The sequence below is a fragment of the Nelusetta ayraudi genome, unplaced genomic scaffold (genome assembly GCF_046127955.1).
Source record: "Nelusetta ayraudi isolate G7.1 ecotype Tasmania unplaced genomic scaffold, CSIRO-AGI_Nayr_v1 ptg000127l, whole genome shotgun sequence".
Lineage (NCBI taxonomy): Eukaryota > Metazoa > Chordata > Actinopteri > Tetraodontiformes > Monacanthidae > Nelusetta > Nelusetta ayraudi.
Window position 1 is genome coordinate 1,745,918 of NW_027466177.1, and position 27,495 is coordinate 1,773,412.

Genomic DNA, 27,495 nt, shown 5'->3' on the forward strand with positions numbered 1-27,495 from the left:
TAATTTGTGCCTTGAAGTTTAAAAACAATATTTGTGTGAGATGTAAAAACTAGGACAACTGCTTACAACCGTGTTGTTGTTATGCGCTTGTAATGTTTGCCTTTGCAGTGTGAATCTACAAAAAATCAAGCTTCAGTCACGAAGCAGATTGAAACACAGGCTGAAATCTGAATATTATCCAGTGTTTAACCAGGCAGGTACAGACAATTGTACTGTAACCCCCCGAGCAACAGGCAGAGTACCAGAACCATCAGGTAGAATAAAACACAACAAAAGTATATATATTAAAAACATTTTTGCATGTATTGATACCTTTTCCACCTTGTGGTAGCTCTTAATGCTACAGCTGCTGTCAAAGGTGTCAAGTCAAGACTGAGGCAGTCAAGAGGAGACACTGAGGACCTCTCCGTCCTGATGTCTCAGATTCTGAACCCCGAGCGCCCCCTCAACCAGTCTGGTAATACTGCACAAGCAGCATCGGTTCGTGACATAGTTGAATTGCGGCTTGAAAAATAATCTTCTGCCTGTGCTTTACAGATGGGACCAGAAGTCATGCCAGCAGGGCCACCAGGAAGTGCGTTTCCCAGATGTCTGAGCTGAATGGCTCCTCTGTCGCCGCTTTCACTGGGGACCATTCCAGCCTCGGCCTGCTGCAGACCATGTTGGGTCAGATGAAGGCCGACTTGGACGCGCTGGGCCCTGACGGCGAAGCAGCTTCGGCAGAGGGTCAAACAGAAAATGGAAAACAAGGCCTCACCGGATTCTCTGTTGCCTTGGTGTCCACTCTGGCACGTCTCGTGCACCTCTTCAAACAGGTAACCAAACAGAAAACGCGAAAACAGACTTGGCCATGGTTCTAACTTTGTTTTGTCCTGAATGTATTGATCACCCGTCTGTCTGCAGAAGGAAAAGGAGGCTCACACAGAGGCTCAGGAGAGGGGAAGACTGGAGGAGGAGCTGCAAGAGCAGCGAAGGCTCATCGACGCCCTCAGCGTTGAGACGATGGTCCTCAGGGAGGAGGTCACTGTGCTGCAGGTGGGGCCCGACCACCTGATGGCTGGTTCAGGTGCCAACTGCCAACTGAAAACACCTCTTATTGCTCCAGACCAGACTGCAGCAGCGGTCAGCTGACATGGAGCAGAAGCTGGACACGGTGGTGTTGGTGATGGGAGAACTTGGACTGCTGGAGCCTCGCAGTGACCAACACCACAGCTCTGGTTCAGCCACAGGTGCAATTTTTTTCTCTTTGAATCTTAAAAACGAATTAAAATACCTTAAAGTTTTTTCTGATTTCCCATAAAATGTACAAACTGTGTTTTGACGTGTTGCTCAGCAGTTCGACAGTCTGCACCTGCTGCTGAGCGAGACCCTCCACACCGACAGGCCTTACCCACCCCCGCTGTGCTGCTCTCTCCTCCCCAACAGAGGGACAGCTGGCAGAAAATCCCTGGTGAGAGGAGAGCTGCCTTCTACTTTTTAAGTGCTGTATGAGCGCCGTGACGTCTTACTCAGCCCACCACCCCTCACCTCCCCCTGCAGGGATGGTTCCTGTCGCGCAGCACCGGGAGCATTCTCCGGATGCCTCGCAGCCGTCGAGCGGCACCCAGGCACGCAGCTACGTGTCCAGCCTTGTCAGCCTCCCCCTCCGCAGCCTGCCCTCCGCCTCCTCCCTGTCGCTGACCTCCGACCCCGTCAGCTCGCTGCTCTCTCCCGATGCCATGCTGGCAGAGATCGCGCTGCTGAGCCGGCAGAACGAGCGGATCAAGGCGCAGCTCAGCCGGGCCAAAGAGCTCGGGTCAGTGTGCGAGGGGTCGCCTGAGGGCGTCAGTGGGCAGAGGAGGTTGAGCTCCAGCGACACGGGACGAGTGACGCCCCAAAGTGTCGGAGAGAGGAAGCTGTCAGAGGCCGAAAGCTCGGGGAGCAAGAGTCAACGTGTCCAGGCAGCTGAAGCAGAGCAGATAACCCATCAGGTGAATTCATTTGCACTAAAATGACATAATTCTGCAAAACAAAAAACCCAAACCTGTACTTTCCATTAATCTGAAAGCGCTAGGCACCTTTTTTGTTTTCTCATTCAGGCAGAAGTAAGAATGGAAATTTAATATCATATCATATATCTAGATTTGTGCTGATGCAGTTTTAAACCAATAGGATGCGCCAGCAATCAATTTTTGTACATCCATTACCTTTAGTGCCTTTAACAAGGGCTGAGAATTTGCTTAAGTTGTCATTTTTTTACAGAGTAGACACAAATGACAACACACACAATTTACTATAAGAAGGAAAATAACTATTTTAAGTGAAGTGACCTTCGTGTATTTTAATTGTGGTTGATAAGCTTGACAACCTGGGGAAAGAACAAACACAACCGGGAGAAAGACGGTGAAAGAAGGTGCCAGTTAAACAGAGGACCAGTCTTATGTCTTGTGTAAGTTTCGGCATCAACAATCTGAATGTCCATCATGTATGGTTTCCACCGTCTCGATCAGGAAGCACATTCTTCCCTCCACCGAGGGAACATTGTGGAACAGCGCCTCCTGGAGCTGAACAGACAAAGTGCAGCGGCCAGGAGTCGACTGCTCGAACTCATCGAGCAACAGAAGGAAAATATTTCATCCAAGTTTTGTTCCGCCGGCTCCCCGATCCCTCCTTCCGCCTTCAGCCCTGAACCTGCAGGTTTGCTCCTTTAAGCTGGTGTTCGCTCTTCTGAATATCCAGGACTGCATGTGAAAAGCTTTTATTTTCATTTTATCTTCAGAACGAGAAGGAAACCCAGGGGTTTCTTTGCTGCTACCTGAGAAGCAGGTCTCCTTGCAGACCAGCGGCCATGACAGACGGTTTGTAGCAAGAATTGTCCCTCAGTGTGAGTCTTTGAGGGATTATTTGTACATACACTGTTCTCATCTCTCGTTATTTGTGATAATGCTGTGTTTCAGAAGTTCTGGTTCTTCTCACGGTCAAAGAGGAGACAGATGGGATGGAAAACCACAGGTATGAAACTTCATGAACAGCCGCACATTGTAAGAATAGATATAAAACCTACTCAGTGAGTTTCAAGTCCTCCTACAGTGACCTGAAAAACAATTTTAACAGTCACTTGCTGTTTGGAATTAGAATAGGCTTATATTACGGAGGAGAGCAAAGCACTCCTGCACTTCCCCACCTCCCTGGTCCTCATGAGTGAAACGTGTTTCTTTTGTTATTGTTCTTCTGGAAACTATTTTGATTGAATGATGATAATAATATTATTATTATTATTATTACAAATAATAATAATAACAATAATAATAACAATAATAATAATAATAATAATCATACTACAATTCACAAAAACATCCAATTGCCTCACGGGTTTGCGCACACCGTGTGCCCCGTCCCTCATTTGCAAGCAAGAATTGCGAACGGCGGGTCCCCTGCACGTAAAGTACAACAGGAAGTAGATAACAGGAAGTCATCCCCAAAATTTGGAAATGGATGAACAGAAAGGGACAACCACCACCGCCTCGACCCTGGGCTCGGTGACAGCAGCACAATCCTCACTGCTCACTCCGCTCTAGTCGCCCTCTGGCAAGCAGCACAAAGGACTCGACACAGTCAGCCGCACCTGATGACGAGCCAGTCCAGGTCCCTCTCAAACACCTGCCACAGAAACAACAACCTAGCGACTAAGTGTTTCTGTTTCTGGCCACCTAGTTCAATGCATGGGGTGAACTTCAAAAAGTGTAACCTGTTCTGTGGCATGCAGCTTAATTGCAACATCAATCTGTGGGTAGTGAGGTGGCAAAGGGTGATTCCGTTTTGGCCTAGTATGAATAGTCGACTTGACTATTCATTTGTGTGCGATTTTAAGATCACTAAAACTACATTTCGGATTGCCACCTAGTTTTGATATTTTAACATGATCGGACAGCCTCTAAGGAACTATTTTCTCAACGCGGAAGAATAATGTTGAAGAAAACATGAATGGATGTTGTATCAAAGAACAAATCTTTGATATGTTGCTTGTTTTAACGAGCTCTGCTTGTTGATGACACGGTGATAATCCAGTTTGCTTTCTTCTTCGTTTTCTACTACAGACAGGAAAATGGAAAGAAGAAGGATGGTTCGCCCTGTCTGCTCATCTCCGACAATAAGAGGAGCGGTGGAGCCTGTGAATGTGTGAATTTGTAAATTTATGTATATTTTCATTTGTTTGTTTTTTTCATTGTGTTGAGGTGTTTAATTAAATAACTAATTTTAATCATAAACTTGATCTTCGTGTCTTTGTTGCGCTCCTTGTTGGTTAATAGTTATTGATACAAAGCCACCTAACTGGATGAAATGTATGCATTTAATCAATGAAAGTCAAAAAATATATATAAAAAGTTACAAAACTGATCAAAACTGTGCTTCAGTGTTGATTATTATGGAACAAAAACACAAGTTGAGTTGGGGATTTATGTAATAAAATGATAAATATAGCTGAAAGTATATATAGTCTGCACACACACACACACACACACACACTGTGCCATGATTGCCAGACGGACTACAACTGTTTTTAACTCTTTAAAATGTGTGTGTGTGTGTGTGTCTACAGCGGGAGCATTCGAGTCAAGCCCTGTGTCTTTGAATTAAGCAGTAGTTACAGAGTGTCACCCCCATAATAACAGACGAGCCGTTGTATTTACAGCCACGAGAGCGATATGGTTGTTGTGGCGGCCAGATAAAGAGCTGACAGTGATGGGAGCAGATGTGCCACTTGCTGTCTTTGTGTGTGTGTGTGTGTGTGTGTGGGTGTGTGTGTCCACCAAACAGCTGTATGTCTCGGAGTCTCCAGACTGAACCACTTCACTTGTGAGTGGTTTCTTTTATCTCCAAGTTTCTCCGAAACCCGAATATGTCCCATTACATTTGGTTGTAAATGCATGATATTTTAGTTTTCCGACAGCTTGGGCGTCGGCCTGTTTGTTTTCAGCTCAAGTGAAGGAAGCTGAGACGGTTTTGTTTGGTCATTTGTCACCAAGTCCTGAAATGAGAGCTGCGATTTCCTGGACGCACCAGTCAGACTTATCTTCCGTACCTGCATTTGTTCTCAATAATGAATTTCCGGGGGGACTGTTACGAGCCAGAAAATTGATTTGATAAATCCTTTAAAATGGTGTGTGTACAATAGAGCAGATTAAATCGTAACATCGCATAATGGGAAAACGCAAAAGGAAAAAGTTGAGATTGTTAGCTGTGACTTTGCACAGGAGACAAGGAACATAGAAAGTCTTTGAGAGAGTGATAACAGAAAGATAATATGAATAGGTTACTAAATACATAAATAGAAATAAAATGAAATAAATAAATGTAACAACTGCCCACATCTCAATCAAGCCGACTCTACCACGTACACACACTTCAACTGGGGACCAGCAGACTGGCTAGAATTTTAAGATGTTTCATTATATGTAATGTAAAGATTGGTTTGAATATGATTTGCCATTGTTACGTAGCCGACTGTGACTTAGCCTCAAGCTGCGCCTTGTATTTACACCTACTGAACTAAGCCATTGAACCGCTAGCCTGCCCCTCGTGGCGCCAATCAAAAAGCCATAAATGAGAGCTCCTAAGATGACCTGTCCCCACTTCAGGTAGTGTTTGTTCAGGGGGGGGCTTTAAGGCCTCGGGGTGGGCCGACGCCCCGGGTGAGAAAGAAAGAGCACTTGAGTTTTTTTTCCTGTCAGCCAAGTGCTGCGTGGGCGACGACAATGGCCGGCAGTGAAATCAAAAGGAGTAAATATTGGAGATAATAACGGGACGGAGGCATAAAGGGGCCGGGGATGGCAGCCGTAAATGTGGGGTTAAAGGTCACGGTGGAGAGGCAGGGGAAGGCGGCCGGGCCTTATTGTGCCCTGCCGGGGTGAGTGAAGGACGGGTGAATGGGGATTAACCCCACCCCAGTGCTTCCCAATGCCCTCTGCGCCGCAGCACAGGGCCTGTGCGGGGTTCTCATGTGATTCCCACCAGCCTGACCGTGGCCTGAGCCTGGAAAGGTCCTTCCTCACACACCAGGCACATGCATTCCTGTATGTATCGCCCTGATAATTTTATAGGACGTGAGACAAATAACTTTTTGAAAGATGATGGATGCAGAAAACATTGCGAGCGAGTTGGAAACGAGCAAGTCACGCACATAAACAATGACGTCGGGGTGGGAGTAGTGGGGGAGGTAGTTTGCTTTACTCATTTAAGCCTGCCCCCACTTCACCTCAGTGGGGTGGGGTGGGGGGGAGGCTGAAGTCACTCAGAAAAACACACACGCTAAAGCCTGTGCACACACACTCGCACACTGTTGCCTTTGATGGCGTCTAACGTGACGTCGGCTTCACCAGACGGCTGAAAGGAGTCCACACACACACACACACACACACACACACACACACACACACACACACACAGCAATGGAGTAAAAAAAACCAAACAAACCCCAATGTATCCAGATTTATTGATATTGCTGTATTTTAAATGTATGTTTTAACTTGGGCTAATATACATTTAATTTCATTTAAAGTATATAAGTTAAACATTTACTTTGAAACAGTCATTAAAATCTCATCCTTTTTTTTTAAGTACTATTAATTCAGATAGCGCACCGTTCTCATAACTACACAACATTTCCAAGTTTATTGGCGGATTTCTCGGGAAGGAACAGTGGGATTTTACGTTTCCTTTGTTGTTGCAGTTTGGTCAAGAGTCCACAAGAGGGCAATATTTATGCGCTCGTGTCCTTCGATTTAGGCCCATGGGAAGTTGATGCAGCAACTGGTGGTATTTTACGGTCGGCTTTGCAGCGTTTTCAGTCGTTCTAGGCTACATTACATCTAAAATCCTGCGCTTATAAATTCCCCCACCGTCTAACTGAAGACAGGCCTCTGTTGCAGTGTTTCCAGACTGTTTTCTCTTCCTAAAGTCGTGCTGGTCTTCACCAACTGATGGGGTCAAAGGTTGCTGGGATGTAACGTCGCCTGTCATCCCCGTGATGGAGACGGTCCTCTGCTTTCTCCTCGTGTCTTTGCAACTTTGCGGGCTGCCGGTGGTGAAATCTACAAATTCCTCTTGCCAAGAACTCGTCTGGGAAACCTTTTGAAGCTGCCAGCTGATCCATGTGTTGTTGGGTTTTTTTTTTTTTCTTCCAGCGCTATCAACCTTTCTCCTACTTTTGGTTGTGAAAGAGCGAGCTTCATGAAAACATCACCTGCTGCTTATGAACTTCAATCCGCTGTGTGTTTGAGAATGAGAGCGTTTCGCAACTTTCCCCTCAAACCTTTTCGCTTCCTTTGTCTTAACTCGCTCTGTGTCTTAACTCTCGTGTCGTACCTGCTGGCAAATTAATCTGTATATATATATATATATATGGATCGAGCCGAATGCACCTTGGAAGGAGCTTAAGAAGCGATCACACCGTATCCGATGTTTCAGCAAGCGTTCGCACACGTTTATTTTTTTCTTTTCGCTTATGTTTTTCTGTTTTAAATCGACGTGTGGCGAGCGGAGTGCGTGCACGCGTGTTTGTGCATGTGAGTGGGTGCCCGTGCGCACGTGGTGGTGGTGGTGGTGGTGGTGGGGGGCAATAGGGGGAGGTTAAGGGTAGGGGGGGGTGTTGTCTGTGCAGCTGCTTGAGGTTCTGATCTGAAGCAGGCTATTGCTTGCTGTGAAAATATTATTGCAAGTGTTTATTATTGCTGCGGTGTTAAACAGTGGGAGTGTTGTGTGTGTGTGTGTGTGTACTACACAGCACCGGCTGGCGAGGTATGCACGCATGTGTGTGTGTGTGTGTGTGTGTGTGTGTGTGTGCAGGGCGAGTGGTTCTGCCGGTGTCGGTGCTGAGTCGCTCTCTCTCCTCCTCTCCTCCTCTCTGTTTCCCACCGGCCTGCCCCCAGCCCGTGCCCCACTGCACCCTGGGTAATGGGGGAGTCCTATTGGGGGTTGATTAGTTCCGGCTGGATCCCAGATAGAGTTCTGACAGGCGGGAGAAACGAGCTCTCAGCGTGACCCCCCTACTCCCCAGGCCCCCTTATAGACCCCCGTCCTGGGCACAATGGGCGAGGCAGGGGAAGGCTTTTTAAACGCAACACCGCCGCAGCCGCTCCCCCGCCATTAAACCCACAACCACTCACACACAGCAAAAAAAACAAAAAAACATAATCACATCACACTGCCACACAGACTCAGCAATCATTGTTCATCACCAGCGGCGTTTCCATTACCCCTACAATTGCGCAAAACCTAAATATCGCAATAAGAAACTGGTAATGTTAAAACACCTAAACTTGGAAAAACCTCTCAAATATGGCTAAAAGGTTTTTGATGCTCTCATGAGGTGGTTTTTTCAGACGTATCGGTGAAGAGGTATATCGCAAAAATGTAATGGAAACACTTTCTCCGCATTTACACGTACGGGGTCACATGGCCAGTTCACTTCAAGTGAAAATGGTGCATTGTGTTTTACGAGAATTACGGCTTGTGCACTTCAATACAGGAATCACCTGCAAATCGCAATTTTACTTTATTGTCGAAATCTTACAAGTATCGCTTTTATTTTGCGAAAAACTGCAATGGAAGCACAGCTACTATCTACGATGAGCGAGTGTGAACCCTCTGTCTTTCTTTTTCTTGCCCAGTCAACTTGGCCAAGTTTGTCCACTCAAACCAGGTAATTTGACCCCGGTGTGTTGCCGTAGTTTGGGGAAACAAGCATCGGAACGTATCCAAAGAACGAGATGATTGAGATTCGATTAAAAAAAGGAATCAAGTGCAAAACTCAGGTATGGAGTTGCAAGTTGAGTGCAAGAAGTGAACAAATACAAAAAATATATATTTGCAAAACCAGAAGATTCTGCAATATTTCACCTCCACATGTGGACGCGGCCTCGCTCAGCGTGTCGCCTGAAGGATTTGCCTGCACACATCAGGATCAAAAAAGCCCACTCGGCCCACTGCGGCGGACACCTGTGGCCACCGAGTGACGTCCCCCTTCCACGCATTCCTCCGCATCGTTCACACACTCTCCCTCCTTTTATTCTCCCTGACTCACCCCCCTCATCCCAACCCCCGCTCCTCTTTCTTCATCTCCTCCTTCTCCTCGCTCTCCGTTCTTTTTCTCCACACATAATTGATTAAGGGGCTGTTTTCATAAATCAATTTGGGACGCACATCAGTCAGCCCTGAATGGAGGAACCCCCCCCCACCACCACCACCACCACCACCACAACCTTAGTACTCCCTCCTCCCCCTCTGAGCGCCGGTATTAATCTACCTCAGCATGCCCTGCCACTCTCACTATAACACACACACACACACACACACACACACACACTCACACAGACGCTGATCTGTACTCTCAGTTTGCGTTTTAAGGGCCACAACAGGTTGCCAAACGTGGAAAAAATGCAAATCTTTTCTGCGCTTTTCTCCTGGAAAAAGCAACAACGCTCGCTGTCATGACGAAGAAGAAGAAAAAACATTGAAAGAGTAACGTGGCTGTTGATGTGTCGGGGGGGAGGCCAGCGTAGGGATTCCGAGGCAACAGCCGGCCACGAGTCTTTTTTTTTTTTAACGGATGTAAAATAAATTTCCTTCTCATCCCCCTAAACAAACAAATATGTTGCGTGCTCGCTGCGCGCTCTTATCTTCAATGGGAAAGTTCCACCCTCCCGCCGCTGCCGCTGCCGCTGCTGCTGCTGCTGCTGCTGCCGCTGCTGCCGCTGCTGCTTATCATTACGCCGCTTTAAATTTCATTATCGTGGAGTGACTTCACTCACTTTCACCGCCACCCCCCCCCTTTAAAACCCAGTCAAAGCTGTTGCTTTGCGTGTTTTGATATTAATGTAACCATGACGCCGCCCTTTTTTCATTAGAGAAAACCGTGCCAAGTTGAATTCTGGGAACACGAGCCTGCAACAGCTGCAAGTGATATGGCCGACTACACCCCCCCACCCACCCACCCCCACCACCCCCACCACCACTACTTCCTCCACCACCCCTCCAACTCCCCTTCAGCCTGGATTTTCTTACACTCTGCCCCCTTCTCTCCTTTTTTTCCTTCACCTTGATCTTTTGTTCTTTTTTTTATTACCTCCCCCCTCCTCCTCCTCCTCCTCCTCCTCCTCCGAGCCGTCGCTCCGGTTCTGTATTTGTTTCTTGTTCCTCTCTCTTCCTCCACCCTCTCGCTGCTGCCCCTCTCTCGCACTGCTCCGGGGTGTTGGCTTTAGTGGTAGTGAAAGCTGCTTTGCCTTAAAAAACAGTTTGTCTTAATGAGAAGGAGGAGGGAGAGAGGGGAAGAACGGGGGGGGGGCAAAGAAGGGGGAGGGGTCGGAGGGTCACAGCTGAAGCCAATTGTGGGCCCTTTTCCTGTCTGAGGTGCTGCGGGCCGGGGTCAAGCTCAGGGTCACGCTGCCCCCGTCACTCCGGCTGGGCCTCGGTGCCGGTTCTGAACCGCGGCCAGCGTGCGTGTGTGTACGGGATAGTGAGTGTGTGTGTGTGTGTGTATGTTTGTGTGTGTTTGTGTGTGTGTGTGTGTGTGTGTGTGTGTGTGTTTTTGAGCGACTTAAGAGAAGGAGGGCAGGAGGCACATCTGGTTCTGATACCCCCAGAAAGCCTCGCACTCCGGTCCTGGAGGTGCTGGCGTAGGAGCGAGAGGGAAGGAGGAGGGCGAGTGCATGCAGTCTGTGTGTGTGTGTGTGTGTGTGTGTGTGTGTACATGCACCTCCTCCTCTTCCTCTGCTTCCTTCCACTTCTCCTTCATATTTGCCGCTTTCATTTTTCGACGTTATAAAAAGTGAGTGTTTGCAGGCCCTCAAGTCTTCAATTGGTGGCAGTTTTAACTTTTCAGACGTGTAGTCGGTCGTTAACGGCTCACCGATGTTAGACAGTGATCATAACTTAGCAAAAAAGTCTGCACTCTGAAAATGGAGAGGTTTGTTTTAACATATGAGTTGAGATACTGGTGGGAGAATTTTGCTCATTATACTTTTTCTGGTCTCAACTTACAACATTTTGAGGCTCTGCTATCTCAGTTTCTGCCACAATATCTTTACAATGCAGCGTATAGGATTGTTGCATCATTGTTTTGATGGCAGCACGTTAATTTCTTTTTAGAACATAGTAGCATCCACATACTGCACTATGAATATGAAGCGGCCTTACAGCTGCACCCACTCTTGATGCAGATGTATGTGCTCATGCATTTTAATGTGAGATCAGCAGGTTAAGCAGCTTTCCAATGTTTGTTTTCTAGACACAAACCTAGTTTTAATTTGATGGGACTTTGGAGAGCCAGATGTCTCTCTTTGCTTCCTCACTCTTGTCTGCTAGACTTCATGCTTTCTCAGTCACATCATCGTCATCATCAGGTCATACTTTCCTTCCATCAGCTCTCCCTTTGGCTCAGCGCCTTCATTCTGTTTCTGTTGGATTTGTCACGTGTGGCCGCTTTTTGTATCGATCAACCTTTTTTTTTTTGGAAAGATCTCACAGTCGCATTTCTCCTCGACTCCGTTCCTCCTCTTCGTCTTCCTCGTGTAGGTTTGAAATGAAACACCAAGTCGGTCTTTGAACAGATCCTGTAAAAAGAAGGCACATGTTAACGAGCGCGGCTAACAAGCAGCCCGGACGCCGTCGTCGCCGAGTGCGATCTCGCTACAATCCCGTACGCACAAACGCTGGACTCTTGTCAAGGGATGATACCAGTCAAGCTCGACCCGGATCTTTTTTTAGCTGTTTTTTTCTGGTCAGCGTTTTTTTTTATCGGGCGTGATAAGATTGCAGGCTTCTCAGCCGCTGTAATTGCTGACATCTGGAAGCACTGTGTCAACAACAAAGTCTGCAAAACACACATGAGGTCTGATGATCTGACAGACTATAAACAAGTCAGGAGTCTTCCCCACTCGCTCAAACCGCTTGAGTTGGGTGGCGCAAGAAAAATCGAATGTTATAAATCCCCTTCATTTCGCAGTGAATCAACTGTCAGGGCAGACTGCTTTGCGAGTAATCACTAACAGGCATTATGAGTCATAATTTTGGAGTCTGTTTGTAGTTGTTAGATAAATTGACGTAAATATTAATCTAGTCTTATGAACTGGCCATCAGAGGCCGCGTTTCTGCAATAAAACTCAAGTAATTGTATCCAGTCAAGATTTAGTCTGCAAAAAGAAATGAACTCAGGGGAAATAACCCATTAATTCCTTTGACTTTGAACAAAAAGAACTGAGGAGCTTCTTCTACTAATCATCCTATATTATTTGACATGAAATCTATCTAAAATTACAATCACCAATGTTTTGTGGCATTACCCTTGTGTAGAACTTGATGATGGACACCACAGAAACGAAGCCCGTTCTTTCAGTTGTTTCGCTTAATTCAGAAAGTACGCCACGATGTCACAAAGGGCCCTGACACTATTATTCTTGGGCAAGTGATCATCTTCTGACCAGCGGCCGTGTGGGGCAGCAGCCCTTCTATGGCGACGCATCAACTTTAGCATGGAGCTAAAAACTGAGCCGTTTTGTGGAGAGGCTGTAACCGAAGGGATAAAACAAAAGGGATGAGAAGCAAAGATCAGAAAACACGTGCGCTGTTCGGTATTTTTAATAAAAGGAAAACCATGTGCTTTGGCGGTCTGATGTTTTTTGAATGGTGAATAACATGGTGGCAAACCCACTGCTGTTGTGTTGTGGCTCACGTTCTCTGTGGGACTCAGTCATCCCGGCGGGCTGCTTTTACTGTCTGTGTGACTCATCCAACCCTGCTTGTGCCAACTTTGTTTTAGCGCTTACTGCGCCGCCACAATTGTCACTTGAGGCCGCCGCCGCCGCTCCTCTGAGGTTACGTGATTTCACTTCACTCATCCACCGGGGACGTGAGGAGTTTTCACTTTGGCATTTTGGCATCATTTTAGTGTGTTCGTGGACGTGTGTAGCTGCGTTCAGCCAAAATCTGATTTTTAGCCCATCCAGATCTGAACCGGATGGCTCTTTTGTAGTCTGAACAGTCACAAATCACATGAAATCTGATTTTTGCAAAACGAATAGAAACCACCTTCAGGAGGTCGTGTCAAATGGCATTTGGACAGATGCGTCTCAGTCTAAACAGCTCCAAACAAACGCACTGATCGGTTTTGACTGTCCGGGACCCAATGCGCCAGACCACAGGGCAACATTGGAGGTGTTTAGCTGTAACGTAATGGAGCGGACAGAGGAAGTAGAAAACAGCAGTCCCTGGACAGAGGAGGAAACTCATTGGCTCATCAGTCTGCGAGGAGATAGCGCCATTCAAGCCAAGCTCCTGGGCTTGAATGGAGCAAGAAGTCCATTTAGTTTTTGCAATTACTGCATATGACATCACACACTACATGCTACGCTGGACAACGCCTCTGCTCCGATATCGTTGCTACAGCAACCTGTCAGATGGGTCGGTTCAATAATGTGGCCCAGTCTGAACAGAGCCAGATCGCATTTGGACACTTGCTGAAAACAGTGTGGACAGTCAGCCCTTAAAAACCGGATTTGAGAAGGAACCTGATTTGAATCAGATTCGCCTGCAGTCTGAACGCAGCCTTTGTTTGCTTCTCTGCTCCAGACTCTCCACTTGACACACCTGAGCCAATATAGCCGTCCAGGTTTGGCGGTGGTGGTGGTGGTGGTGGTGGTGGTGGAGGTCGTGTGTGTTTTGCCAGGAAAAACTATTTAATTCTGCCTCCCCTCTCCCCCCCCCCCTCCCAATTCCAGCCCCTGAGGCCCAACAAGCTGCCCTGCACTTAACTTCTCCCAAAGCCCTGAACACAGCCATGTCCACCATCCAACCCCCCCCCCCTCCAACACACACATACACACTCAGCTCCTCTCTGGCTTCATCCCCGCATGCCTTAAGCCGCTGAGCATTTGACTCCAGCTCCCCCCAAACCCCCCTCCTCCCCAGAGGCTGCACCAGAGAGAGAGGTTCTTTACGGCCCTGTCATCCCTGCCAGGGCCGTAAAAAACACATCTGGAATCACACTCGAGGCTCGGTGCTCTCGCCCCCCGTGTTTAAGAAGCCCACCTTCACCTCCATCAATCCTGCACCGCCCCCTCCTCCCCCCCGCCTCCCCTCCCTTCTTTGCGCGCACGCACACACGAACGGTCGGCCGGCGAGGACCCGCGCCGCAGGGAAAACACTCCCATAACGAGCTACAAACGCTGAAATAACACAGTTACCCAAAGTGAGATGTTTCTAATGAGGGCTGGTTGAGGGAGCGGGACGGAGGGGCAGGTCACACATTTCAGGGGAAGGAGGAGGAGGAGGAGCGAAGTGAAGAAGGCCCCCGTGAAACAAGATGCAGACATGTTGGGTTTTGACTCTTTGCACAACTGAGGCCACTTTGTGTTTGCTCCTTCAAGCTCCCTCCTTCAGCCCCAGTCTTCCCTCATGAGTTTGATATGTGTGACCCCGCGTCGGCTCTTTTTTTTCTTCTTTCCTTTTCGCCGTGTGTGTGTGTGAGAAAGTGTCTGCCCGGTCTGAAGCGTGACTATATATACATTTAATAAGGGCCCGTGCGGTTTGGTAATGGGTAGCTTGGGCTGGGCTACGCTACAGGAAGGAAATGTCGGCAGCAGATAGAGAGCGACGGCAGCCAAGAGAAAACAAATTGATTCCCTGGAAATTGCCACCTCATCCGCTCTGATTGGTGTTGTGTGTGAAGGAGCTCCGACGTGGAGCGAGAGCCGCGCACATCCAAAGGCCCCGTGTCGTCCTAAATGAGGAGCGCGGTGCTGTTTTTCTCGCAATTAATGCGCGTGTACGGACAGAGATCTGTGAAAAGTCACTCGCCGCTGATGTCCCTCCTGCTCTGGTTCACATTTCCTGAAATGGCTCTGCGGATGAATGAAAAAATACAGCTGGAGGAATTTTTCTCCGCTGTTTTTCTATAGTTTTTCTTTTTTTGAACTCTGCTTGCTTTTTTCATTGTGCAACTTCAGGAAGGGAGGGGGAAAAAAAAAAAGATTACCAAAAACGAGGGGAATAATAGTGGAAAAAGCGTAGCGGTCGGAGGGGGAGAGAAAAAAAAAATCAACTCCTCCTTCTTTTTGCATTTTGTGAAGCAAAGTTTTTGGGAAGGAGACGAGCAGCTCCACACGAGATTGGATTTCATTTTGAGCCAAGAACCGTTTAACCAGGACCATGTGCCATTTCTTGGTTGGTCTGAGTGGATTTATGTCTGCCAGTGTGTGTCTGTGTGTGTGTGTGTGTGACAGACAGAGGGAGAGAGGGAGAGAGAGAGAGAGAGAGAGAGTCGTATTTCGCCGCTGAGGGGAGGCGCTCAATGCTGTTGCGGGAGAGAGAGAGAGGGGGAGAGAGAGAGAGAGAGGGAGAGAGAGAGAGAGAGAGAGATAGAGAGAGAGAAGGCAGTTCTGCGGTAGGTAAATTGGGCCCTGACCCAGGCCTGCCAGTGGAACGCTCTCTTCTCCCGCTGCCAGAATCTTTTTTGTTTTGTTTTTCATTTTTTTTCCTCCTCCTCCTCCTCCGCCTTCTTCTTCTTCTGTAAGACTCAGGGAGGGGTGACACGGGGTGAGGGAGGAGCTGGTTGGGCGGGGGTGGGTGGGAGGGAGGGTGGCGGTGGTATTTGTGTGTGCGCCTTCTGTGTGTTGGTTAAAGATGTGTGTGTGTGTGTGTGTGTGTGTGTGTGTGTGTGTGTGTGCGTGCACGTGTGTGTGTGGAGGGGGCGCTGTTACCCAGAATCATCGTTTTTCTAATTAGTACTTTGGGGAATATTTTCTTAAGGACTGTCGACCCTCCCTGCGGAGCGTTTTGGGGGGAAAGTGTGTGTGTGTGTGTGTGTGTGTGTGTGTGTGAGAGAGACAGAGATCTTTACTGCATGTGCATACAGTCTGCTTGTGCCTGTGTGTGTGTGTGTGTGCGTGCACGTATGCAGCTGTTAATCATTCCCTCTTTGTGCAGAAGCTTTTCCATTTGAGAAGCCAAACTCTCATTGCATCGTGTACCTGTAGTTGTCAACACACATACACGTGCTCACGCACACACACACACACACACACACGGCGCTCCAAGTTCATTAAATCAAGGGGTCTCGGCTCTCTCCCCTTTTTCCTGCATCCCCAGAGCTCGAGAGCAAAGGGGGGAAATTTTCCTTTCTCTTTTCTTCCCTTCGCCAAACTTTCTTTCTCTCACTCCTTCTCCTCCTTCGTCTGTTTCTTTTCAGCACGTCTGCTGCTCTCGTCCCCTCTTTGATCCCCCTCTCATCCCCTATGCTTTCCCCCCTCCGCTCCTCCTCCCAGGGCCTCTAGCCAGCTCACTGGAGCGGTTTCCTGAGTCTGCCCAGATTAATGAGTGTAAGTCAGTGTGTGTGTGTGTGTGTGTGTATGTGTGTGTGTGTGTGTGAGAGAGTGTGTGCGAGAGAGAGAGAGAGAGAGAGAGAGAGGGAGAGAAGTGAAAGAATGCCTCGGACCGCAAATTGTGAGTGTGTGCATGTGTGTGTTTGCATGCTGTACAAGCTGTACTCATGTGCGCGAGCCTGTGCCAGTGTGTGTGCGTGCGCGTGTGTGTTTGATCTGCGGTTTTCCAAACCAAACTTTATTTTGTGGATTCTTTTTTTTCTTTTTCGGCCGTCATCAAAGTAGGCGATTCCATAAAAGCCAGGCGTTCACGTTGCATGTGGGCCACTTTTTAAAAGAATTCCCCCACCAATCACAGGGCCGCCGGGCTGCGATCGCAGCCGAGCGGCAGGCGTCGGCTGGAGAGACAGGAACGACCCGAGCGGTGTGTCGCAGTCGGGGTTGTGTGTGTGTGTGTGCGTGTGTGTGTGTGTGTGTGTGTGTGTGTGTATGTGTCGTAGAGGGTGTTTGTGAGTCTGGGATTGAAAACTTTATTCACAAACTCTGAGCCAAACCATCCAAACTGTAACAATTGCCACACAACTGATTGAAATTCCTGAGTGGAAACACAAAGTGCTAAAAATAATCCCCTGATTGAAGCCATGTGTTGCATTTGGGGCGGTGGGGTTGAGGGCGTGTGTGTGTGAGCGCGCGCGTGTGTGTGTGTGTGTGTGTGTGTGGACAGCAGCAGGCACACAGAGGGTAGGATGAATCAAACCAGAGAGAAAAACAGTTTGTCTTTTCTCTGAGCTCTGATAATAACGCCACGTGAGTCCCCGCTGCACAGCGTTTATTTACTCTCACAACTCGCAGCGTACACACTTTCGCTCTCAGTCGCGCACACACTGCTGACAAGCGCAGGCACGCGCACACACACGGGCGCGCACGAGCAGACACCTTCCAGCAGACGTACAAATATGGACATAAACATGTAATTACATCCATACACGGGGCCGCTTTCGCTCCCCTGTGACACACAGATGGAAGGAGAGGAGGAGGAGGAGGGAGAAAGAGGGGGAGAAACAGGAGGAGGAGGAGGAGGAGGAAGAGGAGTGACGGAGCTGAGTGGGCTCATAATGGCCAGGTGGTTTTTGTTAGGATGCATTCTACCTGAGAGCGATTGGGAGGGTGGAAAAAAAAAGAGAGGCAGAATGAGTTAGTGCTTTTAGCCGTTCAGTTCCCAGAAATTCAACTTGGGTGGTTCTTGAACAATAAAGTGACATAGGATTGAATAAACAAAAGGCCGCGGACGAAGGCCTGAAACCAGAGATGTGGACCGAGCGGTTCTTTTTTTTTTTGTGTGACTCAGCGATACTCAGAGGCTTCTCTTCTTTTGTCCCATTCTCTTGAAATCAATGCATTTTTACAAAAATAATACATATAGACAAACGAAGGGGGGGGCCGTCGTGGTTTTGTCTCGCCGAAGAAAGCAAAGTGTCCTAAACGCTTGGAACTTCCTTGCAGAGCGGCAGCTGCATCGCTCAGGTTTCAGATCTGAGGTCCTGCTCATCCATCATGTCAAACACTCAAAGAACAAACAGCTTTTCGGTCGGCCTTCCAACATCATGGATCCTCTAAACTAGAGGTGGGCAAACCTTTTGACTCATGGGCCACAATGGGTTGTAAAATTTGACAGAGGGGGCATGAGCAGCAGCAGATGGATGGCGTGTTTTTGGTGAGCCACCTCATAGGAGGAAAGAAATATGTCATGGAATATGCAGAAAACATGTGCTTGAATCTCAACTGAAAATGAACAAAAAGCGTCACAACAAAATATGTGTCTTTGAAGCTGCACGGTAATTTGCTCTTTATTGAAATTACTCTTAAAACACAGAAAGAAAGTTAATGAAATTCAGCCATTTTTACTACTTACTTATTATTAATATAATTTCTTCAAGTTCGGCTGCCTGGACTAAAAAGCTTAATGGGCCGCATATGGCCCCTGTGCCGTAGTTTGCCCATGCCTGCTCTAGCTGATGCTCCCTTGCTCAAGCCACAGTAACAAATCTGATTGGGCCAATTGAACGTGATAGACGGTTGCAAAATGTGCACTGAAACTGAACGTTTCCTATTATTAATGTGCTCATAGTTTGGTTGTGCAACACAGTACAGTGACGTTCAGTTTACTGACGTTTTAAGTCAATTCAATATAAAACCCAATATGTTAGTCTTGTATGGAGTTTTTTCTTTTTTCTTTTTTTTTTATCAAAATGGAAATGCTTTATTTGTCTTGAGCATGGTGTCACATCCATCTCACTCTTTGGGAAGTCCGCAACTCAACTCAAACCTGTGCATGCTGTGCTGTGTCTGGCAGCAGCGTCATGGTCTGAACCTCAGGCAACTTTTCCCTGACGCGCGTAAACAAAGTCCAACATTTGAAGACTCCTCGATTCTTCTTCAGCTCGACACGACTGAGACTCACACACACACACACACACACACACTCCTCTGTTTGTACAACTAAAACAATGTTTTTCGCACGATCCTTTTTTTTTGTGCACGTCCGCGACCCCGTTACGCGAGCATCATTCGCGTAGACGGTCCACACACGCAAAACAGATGTGTTTTCACACGATCCCCGCTTTTAAACGAACTTTGTGGAGACTCCCCGACCGCCGTTTGAAGACAGGGGAACGAGGTCTCCAAAACCATCGGCAATTTCATATTTGTCCTGCCGTCGCCTGAACGCGCCCAACACACCAAAGGGTTGGAAGGCTGACAGATGAGGTCGTAAAGTACCGAAGAGCGCCGCTTGTGTTATTCACCATCTAAAGTGAGCGTGGTGACTCTCCAGATCCGCGTTGACTCATAAAGGCCCTTTGTTGGAGATGGTCTCTGTCATAACTGAGGTGGTTGCCACGGCGACGGGCAGCTAAACAGCGTCACCGCTGCCCCGTGCATCTATGCTAAGGCTCTGGAGTGGATTAAAGTCACCGTTTCTTTCCAAGGGAAACGGGCTGTTTTGAGTGGCCGTCAGTCATCCTGCCCCGGAGGAGGAGAGTGGGCGGGACTTCCTGTCGCAGCGCGCGGGCTGGACAGCAGGCTGGGGCGGCAGCTCTCTGCTTATTTGATAAGAAGTCGTCCGTCAGGAAGGAAAATAAACAGTCTGGCGCGCTGCTACTGCAGCGCCGGAGGAAGAGCTGCTACTAGAGCACAACACAATATTTACACTGTCGGGCCGAGGCGCGAGCTCGTGCCCGCCAGTGCGTATACCTGCTGCAACGCATTCAGAGATGCACAGACGTACACACAGCAACGTACACACAGCAGCATGCGCAGATCGGAAGCAGGTGTTGACGTGGAGAAAAGGGAGCTGCACTTGCAAGATCAGCAGAGATTGAGATCAGCTTCTCTCTGCCCGTGCGAAACTTTTGTGCACAAACATTTTTATCCCGAGTGCAACTTACTTTTACCTCACAGAGGGAGTGTGCACGACAGGAATAAATGAACTGCACAGAGCTAAAATAAATGAATGTGGGTTCTGGTTGAAAGTGAACGTTGCAGCTCTTTCTGGATTTCCTTTCTTGCAAGTGTCTGCTGGACAACTACCAGCTGACCAGTCGCAGGGAGCTTTATTTACACGGCGAAGAAGCCAGGTCTGAAATCCTGCTTATCCTCCATTACAAAGTGTTACAAAGCACTTAGAACCAATCAGCTGCCTTTTTGGTGGTGACATGAGCGGTGGGCGCCCCTCTCAAGGCGAAGAAGACGTGATACAGGGAGCGTCTGTGAGCCCTGCTGCTGCTGCTGCTGCTGCTGCTAAAGAGATTAGCCTGGGTGATGGAGTTCCAGCTAGCTGTCTGAACTGGCTGTCATAAATCTGACTGGCCTGTTGTGACTTTTAAAAAATGTTTTGTTTTTTTAGGATCTTTTTTTGTACTGACTGGCTTATTTAAAGAGGCAGCAGAAAAAGTTTGGAATCTCAGGATTAAGACCAGTTGTGCCCTGATAAATTTCAGCTAGTTCCCTAAAAGCTTTGTTAGAGCAGAAGTCAATTTAAAAGTTGAAGCTGGAAGCTAAACCTTGATCCTAGAAATAGTCGTTAATGCTTCTCATTGGTTGATGGGGATCCTAAAAAGGTTAGTAAGTAAAAAAAAAAAAAAAAAAAATCACTGTTACAGTAGTCAGACAAGCCCGACGCGAGTCAACGCCACAGTGTCGCACAGTGTTTGTGTTTTTGAGCCCGTCCTCCGTCTGCCCGCATGTGGGACCATCTCGAAGAGGCCAATTTGTTTGTTTAGATAAGGAAGGAAGGGAGAGCCGAGGGTCCGTGAGAGTCCTGACCCCCCCCCTGCAAGCTCCGCCCCCTCCTGGCTGTGACTGGCAGATAGCATCAGAACGGCTCCTTATCAGCTCCCCTGCTCCCTCTGATCTGGGATCTGCCTCCCAGCAATGGTGGAGGAAGAAGAGGAGGAGGAGGGTGAGAGTCGGGCTTGAATGCTGCACTCGCAGATGTGGGCCCATGTTGGACAGGTAAATCAGGCTGTATCGCATTTACAACATGTTTATTTCTTCTCCTGGCTTTACACTGTGAATCTACACTGGAATGCAGTAATATAGATGACAGAAACAACAAGAGTCTAGACTCTGTTCGGACCCAAGAAGAAAAGCGCTGGCTCTCGGCTCCGGCGCTTGGAATCCTCTCCGCTCTTCGTCTGCTTTTCTTTACTTTTCACTATTTTCTGTCAGAATTAGTCATCGTAAGAATCACTGCCAGTGTGCGAGCACGCGCGCGTGTGAGCGCGTGTGTTATTGCTCTTGGATGGCGAGTGGCTCTGTGTTTGCGGCCTGTGTTTGGGAGCCTCTGTAAGTCATTCGGTGTGTTTTTTTGGAGGGGGTGAGGAGTGCGGGGGGGGGGGGGGGGGGGCGGTGAGATCATGCTTCGTCGCTGACGCCGAACATAAAGACGCATTGAGTGGAGGGTGGACCATAGGCCAAGTCTGGAGGTGCAGGGGTGGGAGGGGTGCACACACACACACACACACACACACACACACACACTGGCTCTCTCCGACTCTTAGGCCAGCGAGTGTAGAGGGCTCCCGAGGGCCGAGGGGACTATCGTTTTCCCCGTTAATTATGACCGTCTGGCAGGACGGAAAGCAGGAAGTCGGATAGGGAAAGATGGAAAGAGGGAGGAATGGTAAATAGATGATAGGAGGGGAGTGGAGGGGAAGGGAAGGGAAGGGTCGGGGGGCAGGCAAGGGAGGAGAGGGCAAAAGCCAAGATGGATGATGGGAGGAAAAAGGGAAAAATATGAGCAGAGACTCCGGGATGGGGAGGGGGTGCGAAGGAGAGAGTGGTGAAAAATAAAACCACATGCAGGGAGGATTTTTGGCCAATGGGGCCAGGTGGTCTGATAAAGGTGGGATGTCAGGAGCCAACCTCGCAGCCGTAACTTTTAGTTTTTACGGCCCAACGCTGGGAAACGGCCGATGGGCCAATTCTTCATCTGACTGGAGAGGAAAGTAGCAAGCGAAAAGGGGAAAAAAGAAGCTGCTGCAGTAACGCAGCGGGGGGGGCTTCGCGCTCACACGTAAATGTTTTTCAGCGGCTTGAAAAGTGAAGTTGCCGCGAGGACAGTTGGGGACAACCTCAGGGGTGAGGGGGGCGCGCAGCAGCTCCACGAAGCAGCTCTGAGCCGAGCACTCTGGGATTTAACTGGCTCCAGGTCCAATTAGGACTGTCTGCTGCATCTGGACTTGGTTACAGTCAGAGTCAAAACTCACACTTGAGTCCAATAGAGGGGGAATAAAGTCACAAGTCTAGGACGCGCAGCCATTACGGGCGCAGGCAGCGAGAGCGCTGAGGGGTATTTTACCTGCTGCGGCCCAGTCACAACACGACTGCGCTGATAAAACATGAAAGAGAAGGCGGGCAGGAAGGGAGGGAGGGAGGGATGGACAGAGGGATGGAGGAAGACTGGCAATGCTGCTGTCCAATCACGTCGACGGGATGGGAGTTGTTTTTTTTTTTCCATTTCGCAACATTCAGGCTTGGGTTCTTGTTTTTTATTTTCTTTGCTGAGAGGAAAAAAAAACAATAACTGGAAAAAGTTCTGCAGACTAACAAAGTGCTGACTTTGGCCTTCAGAAATAAATATGTCCTTTAAGCATTTGGCAGAGACGTTGAAGAAAATGCTCCCTCTCCCACTTGTGTTTTTTTTTTTATGTGCCTTTTAGATTTTTCTGCTCTAACTCTATCTACTGTAGCCATCATTGGCTTCAGCTAGAAAAATAAAAGCTACGATTCTTCTCACTGCTTCAAATAGGCCTCGTTTTCTTTTCTATTTTATTGATTTTGCTTCCTTATTTTCTTTCTATTTTATTTTATGTTCAACAATTGTTTAATAGCAGTTAGGAAGTCTTGTTAAATTTGCATTTTCAAAATGATAAAAACAATTCTTTCAATCCACTTGCTTGAAATACAGCATATACTGTGTTTGTCCCATGTGTCTGCCGTCTTCATGCACGCAAAAGCTCTACGCTTCCGTCTGCATCTGCTTTGGTGGTTTTAAATAACTGCAGAGCCGCGCGACGCCTCTTTGCACCACATTTCTATCTGCGCAAAGTCCTCTAATTGAGGCAGCAGACAGACCAAATGGCTACTGCCCAAAAAAATTAGAATGCATATGTGCTGGAGGGCTCGACGTGAAGCATGCAGCGTCGAGCCAAAGTGCAGACGTGGAAAGTTACAGATCTCTGCCGAGCAGCTCGGCAGTCGACAGTCAATCACGTTGACAAGCTGGATGGAGACCAAGATGCAAGAACCCTTTGGAGGAAAAACAAGTCAACACTGTGAATAAAATAAAGCATATAAATCGTCACAAGCAGTTGTCTCTGCCCGCCCTGGCAGAGGAACTCCCATGCAATAAAAACCAGTCGCGGTGGTGGGTGGGGGATGGGGGGGGCGGGGGGGGACGGGTAATAAGGGGGGTGGGGTGTGGGGGGTCTAATCAGAGCAGTCGCACATCACATTCCTCATCATGACACACAGAGAAACTCAGCCTGAGGTCCGACCCCACCTGAGCCTGGATTTCACTGGAATGAGAGCCAATAACAGCCTATTACCTGACATATCCCTCTGACGCACGCGCACACACACACAACACACACACACACACACACACACGCTCTCACACACTCACGGAAAGAATGCTGTACATCAGCGCAATTGAAAAGAACAATAAAATCTCCGGATATGAAAATCTCCCGAGGCAGCGGCTCAGAGTTGAAGCATAAGACGCCCCCTCCATGTGTGTGTCTGTGCATGTGTCTTTGTCTGTGTGTGTGTGTGTGTGTGTGTGTGTGTGTGTGTGTGTTTGTAGGCATGTCTTCAGAAGAGAGAGAGAGAGAGAGAGAGAAAAAAAAATGCTATAAATCTCTCCTCCATAAGTTGTGCTGAGATGTGAGGCCCAGGGCACGGCACAGAGTGCATCTTCAAAACCAAAGCAGGCTTTGGGGAAGGGTGGGCGATCAGGGGCGCGTTTTGAAAGTATTATTATTTCTGCAACATGTGTGCGTGCAGCATCTGTTTTGTTTGGAGGGAAGCGACTGCAACAGAGTAGCGGTGCTGCTTTTATGTAAAGTTCTGAAATCACTCCAGACACAATGTTTGCTGATTGTGTCTCCAGCCCATCAGGGGAAGAAATTTAAAAAAGTCCTTGTACTCCTTTTTTTTTTTTGCTTTCACCGCTTTCCTGCAGTGACCCGTCATGGCCCATGCAGAGAAATCCTTGATTTCAGGAACACGAGCAGCTTGCAGCGAGCCACACTGAGAAATCCTGCTGCCATTGTTCATTGTGTACGAATGCAATCAAAAACGTACATACTGTTTTGTCCAGATATTTACATTGTTTGCTGTATTTGCTTTCCCTGTAAATCCAGTTAAGTTGTGTGGAATTTTTTTGTGTGGCTCAGAGCTGCCACCATATTTGTTTGAGACTCAAACAACACGGTGGAAAAAAGGGGCCAAAAATAACTTCACATTTTCCATACGGACATGAGAATAGTTCTACTTTTGGTCCCAGACACACTGAGTAATGTTCATATTTCTACACAGTTATAAATCCTTTTTTGCCCATGTCAGATAAACAGCACCAGTTGGAACGCAGGACTGGTGGTAGTGTTCCTCGGTGTACGTGCTCCTCTTCGCTCCGCTGTTCTTCCACATAAATCATGCGTTCGAAGGCGAAGGTTTAAGGTCATAAAACGCCATAGATCGTTTTATCTCGGAAGACATTTTCCCATGAGTTTCCTCTGCAATTCCTCCCCTGCTATTTTTTTTTTTTTTTTTTTTTTTTTGTACATTTAAGAGCACGGGAAGATAGCTTGTCGACAAAGACAAAGATGTGGAAAAAAACCAGATGAGCCTGCCTGATCCCCGGCTTTGAACCCCCTCGCCGGACAGCTGTGACATGTGCTCTGCAGTTCTTCTCGCATGGTTTTATTTTTAGGATTACTTGCTCTGGAAAAAAAAAAAGAGAAAGAAAAACCCCAGGAAGTAACGTTGGCTCTTCCTCCCCATCGTGTTTAATTTGCTCTTTTATTCCGATACTGTTAATGGGAGGGTGTAACGCGAGTGGAAGGGCCTTCTTGGCTGCCACGGAGACACCTGTTGTTTGAACGTCAGGGTTATTGTAATGAGCTGAACCGTGACTGAAGGGCGTCTGCGCAGTGACCAGCGGCGCATCGCTCCCTCCCGTCAACGCACATGAACCCTGAAGCTCCCACAGAGATTTAAGTTGTTGTTTTTCCCCTCTGTGACTTCCAAAAAGACGCTACTTTTTCTTCTTTGGGCAAATTGTCATTGCACATGTCTCTGCGCGCGGAGCAGAGTGAACAAGTTCGACCGAAAGCGGCTTTGATGCAGTGACTAGCGAGGCGGGTCAGTAACCTCAGCCTGCGCCTGTTTAAACAACAGTCAGCTTTTCACGACAATTAGCAGAGGAGAGTTGGGTTTGTTGTGGAAAATGTGTATCACTAACAAGCCGACCAAGTGCCCTGAAATGCAGTAAAACAAATAAACAATGAAAAAAAAAACCCACATAAAGGAGAGTTTTAAGACGTTACTACTGTTTTCTAAGTCCAGCTTTCCAACTTTTGCATCCCACATGCACTTGCATGTGGGATGAAAATGATTGCATCTCACATGTAATTGTGTCTTGCAAGTTGGATGCAAGTTGTTGCATATTTTCATTAACACAGCAGCAGTGTGTACGACATGTAAAGAATTGTATTTTCGTTGAAATGTGTGCCAAATGCAGGAGAAAATAAGACATTTCGTACTCGATTTATTTGATTCATTTTACCCCGATTGCACTGTGAATATTTCTGTTGCAAGAAAGTGCACACAGCCTAAGAAGGTTTAAACAAAGCGCAACACAATCAACCGCTGAGAAGAAACTTTGCAATCAGCAAACAATCACTTGTGAAACTGCAGACAGTTTCATTTGGGATTTGGGATACGACGCAGGAATCGACAACATCGCCTCGCCATCTGACACGTGTCCTGCAGGACAAACCAAAATCTCTCACGCAGGATTTTTTTTTTTTTTTTTTACAGATGCTTTTTTTTTTTTTTTTTTTTTTTTACAAACGCGCAAGTCGCAGCACTACTTGGTCCTGGTTTCTCCTGCGCCGTGCCACAAAAGCGCAAGTGTGCGCGCGCGGTTCAATCTGGTTTTGTCACGCCGAGGAAGTGACACAGCTGCTGGGGTCAGTGGCATACAGAGAGGGACGGCCAGAGCGGGTCGTCGTCATGACGCCCCGCTCAGACAATGCGGAGGGGAAGGACAGTGAGGGGACGCTCGCTTGGAGAGCAACAGGAAAAATAAAAGTTACCTCATACATACTACACGCTATTCACGGGTGGACAATGCCACCTTTGCGTGATGAATTCACACCTGACAGGCTGACACCCAAAACTAAGTCGGAAGCTTTTGTCGACGCGACAGAGAAACCGCACAAATAACCCCTCGACCGTCAGCTCCGGCGCCCCCCCTGGACGCCCCTGCATCACCTTCATAACAACATTTATAATCATCTGCATGACAATTTGTGTGGCGAGGCTTCAGGGGGCGAGCGGGGTGAGGGCCCTGAAGGGAGAGCGGTGCATGCTGGGATTGCGGCCTGCTGGGAGAGAGGCATTCTGGGAGGCGGTGTCCTGCGGGCAGGGCCTCTGGGGGATGCAGTATGGTTAATAGGCCTTTCATGGTCGGCCCACAAAGCCTTTTGTCCAGGGCTAATTCATCCAGGCCCGCCATTGGAGAGATGGAGACGGGGCGGAGGGAGGGTGGGGTGGGGGGAGGGGCACCACAGGCGGGAGGGAGGGAGGGGGGTGGGGTGTTTTTGGGGGTCCCTATTTTTTTTTTTTTTACCGCCTCTCTCTCCCTCTCCCTTGTCATTGCAGTGCAGTGCAGGGCAGGGCGGTGGCGCTATAGTGCGAGATAGCGACGACACCAAAACATTCAGTGGGATGACGTGCGAGCCAACTGTTGAACGTGGACAAATAAAACGTGCAACCAGGCTTCGGTAAGTGGATTTAATATCACCTGAAGCCTAACAAGAGCGACAGGTGTCTCAAAATGCCTCAGCGGGTTGCCAGGTTGGGGGAAAACACACCCTCAGGTACATCGTGGTGGGAGTTCCTGCTAGCCTGGCCCTGCTGTTTCGCCATTTGGGACCCCCGCTATCAAAAACCCTGTGATCCAGGGAGTGGACCCCTCTATTAATGAAGTGGGCAGAATCTCTCCCACCACCACCACCACCACCACCACCACCACCACCACCAGCACCATCACCACCAGCACCATCACCACCACTGCCGGGCTCACCTCCCTCTGTGAGCGTGAGCCGCTTGAAGTGCTGGTGAGAATTCCAGAGAGCGAGGGGGTGAGTGGTGGTGGTGGTGGTGGTGGGGGGGGGGGTTCCTGTGATCAGTGTGTGTGTGTGTGAGTGTGCGTGCAAAGTCCTGCCCCGGTCCGTCTAGTCCAAAAAACATCACACACACACACGCACGCAAGCACCATCACGGTGCACAGCTGCACCGGAGAAGCCTGCAGGCCTGCACACACAGGGAGTGGGGTGGTGTGTGTGTGTGTGTG

General features: G+C 48.3%; 1 protein-coding gene across 4 annotated transcripts in view; it reads left to right on the forward strand.

Moving 5' to 3' along the window:
• Positions 1–97: 97 nt before the first annotated feature.
• boc (BOC cell adhesion associated, oncogene regulated) overlaps positions 98–27,495 on the forward strand; it is a 55,887-nt gene continuing 28,489 nt past the window's right edge. For 2 of the 4 annotated variants that reach the window (XR_012929374.1, XM_076050318.1), the window contains exons 1-10: positions 98–254; positions 332–457; positions 538–815; positions 904–1,035; positions 1,106–1,229; positions 1,334–1,450; positions 1,540–1,970; positions 2,490–2,676; positions 2,759–2,837; positions 2,937–2,991. Coding sequence is in view for 2 of the 4 variants with exons in the window: in XM_076050318.1 (XP_075906433.1) it covers positions 415–457; positions 538–815; positions 904–1,035; positions 1,106–1,229; positions 1,334–1,450; positions 1,540–1,970; positions 2,490–2,676; positions 2,759–2,837; positions 2,937–2,991 (1,446 nt within the window). In the remaining 2 variants the exon portion in view is untranslated. Of the gene's footprint in view, positions 255–331; positions 458–537; positions 816–903; positions 1,036–1,105; positions 1,230–1,333; positions 1,451–1,539; positions 1,971–2,489; positions 2,677–2,758; positions 2,838–2,936; positions 2,992–26,903; positions 26,924–27,495 lie in introns of those variants that run through there. The other 2 variants (XM_076050319.1, XM_076050321.1) reach the window with 2 other exon arrangements.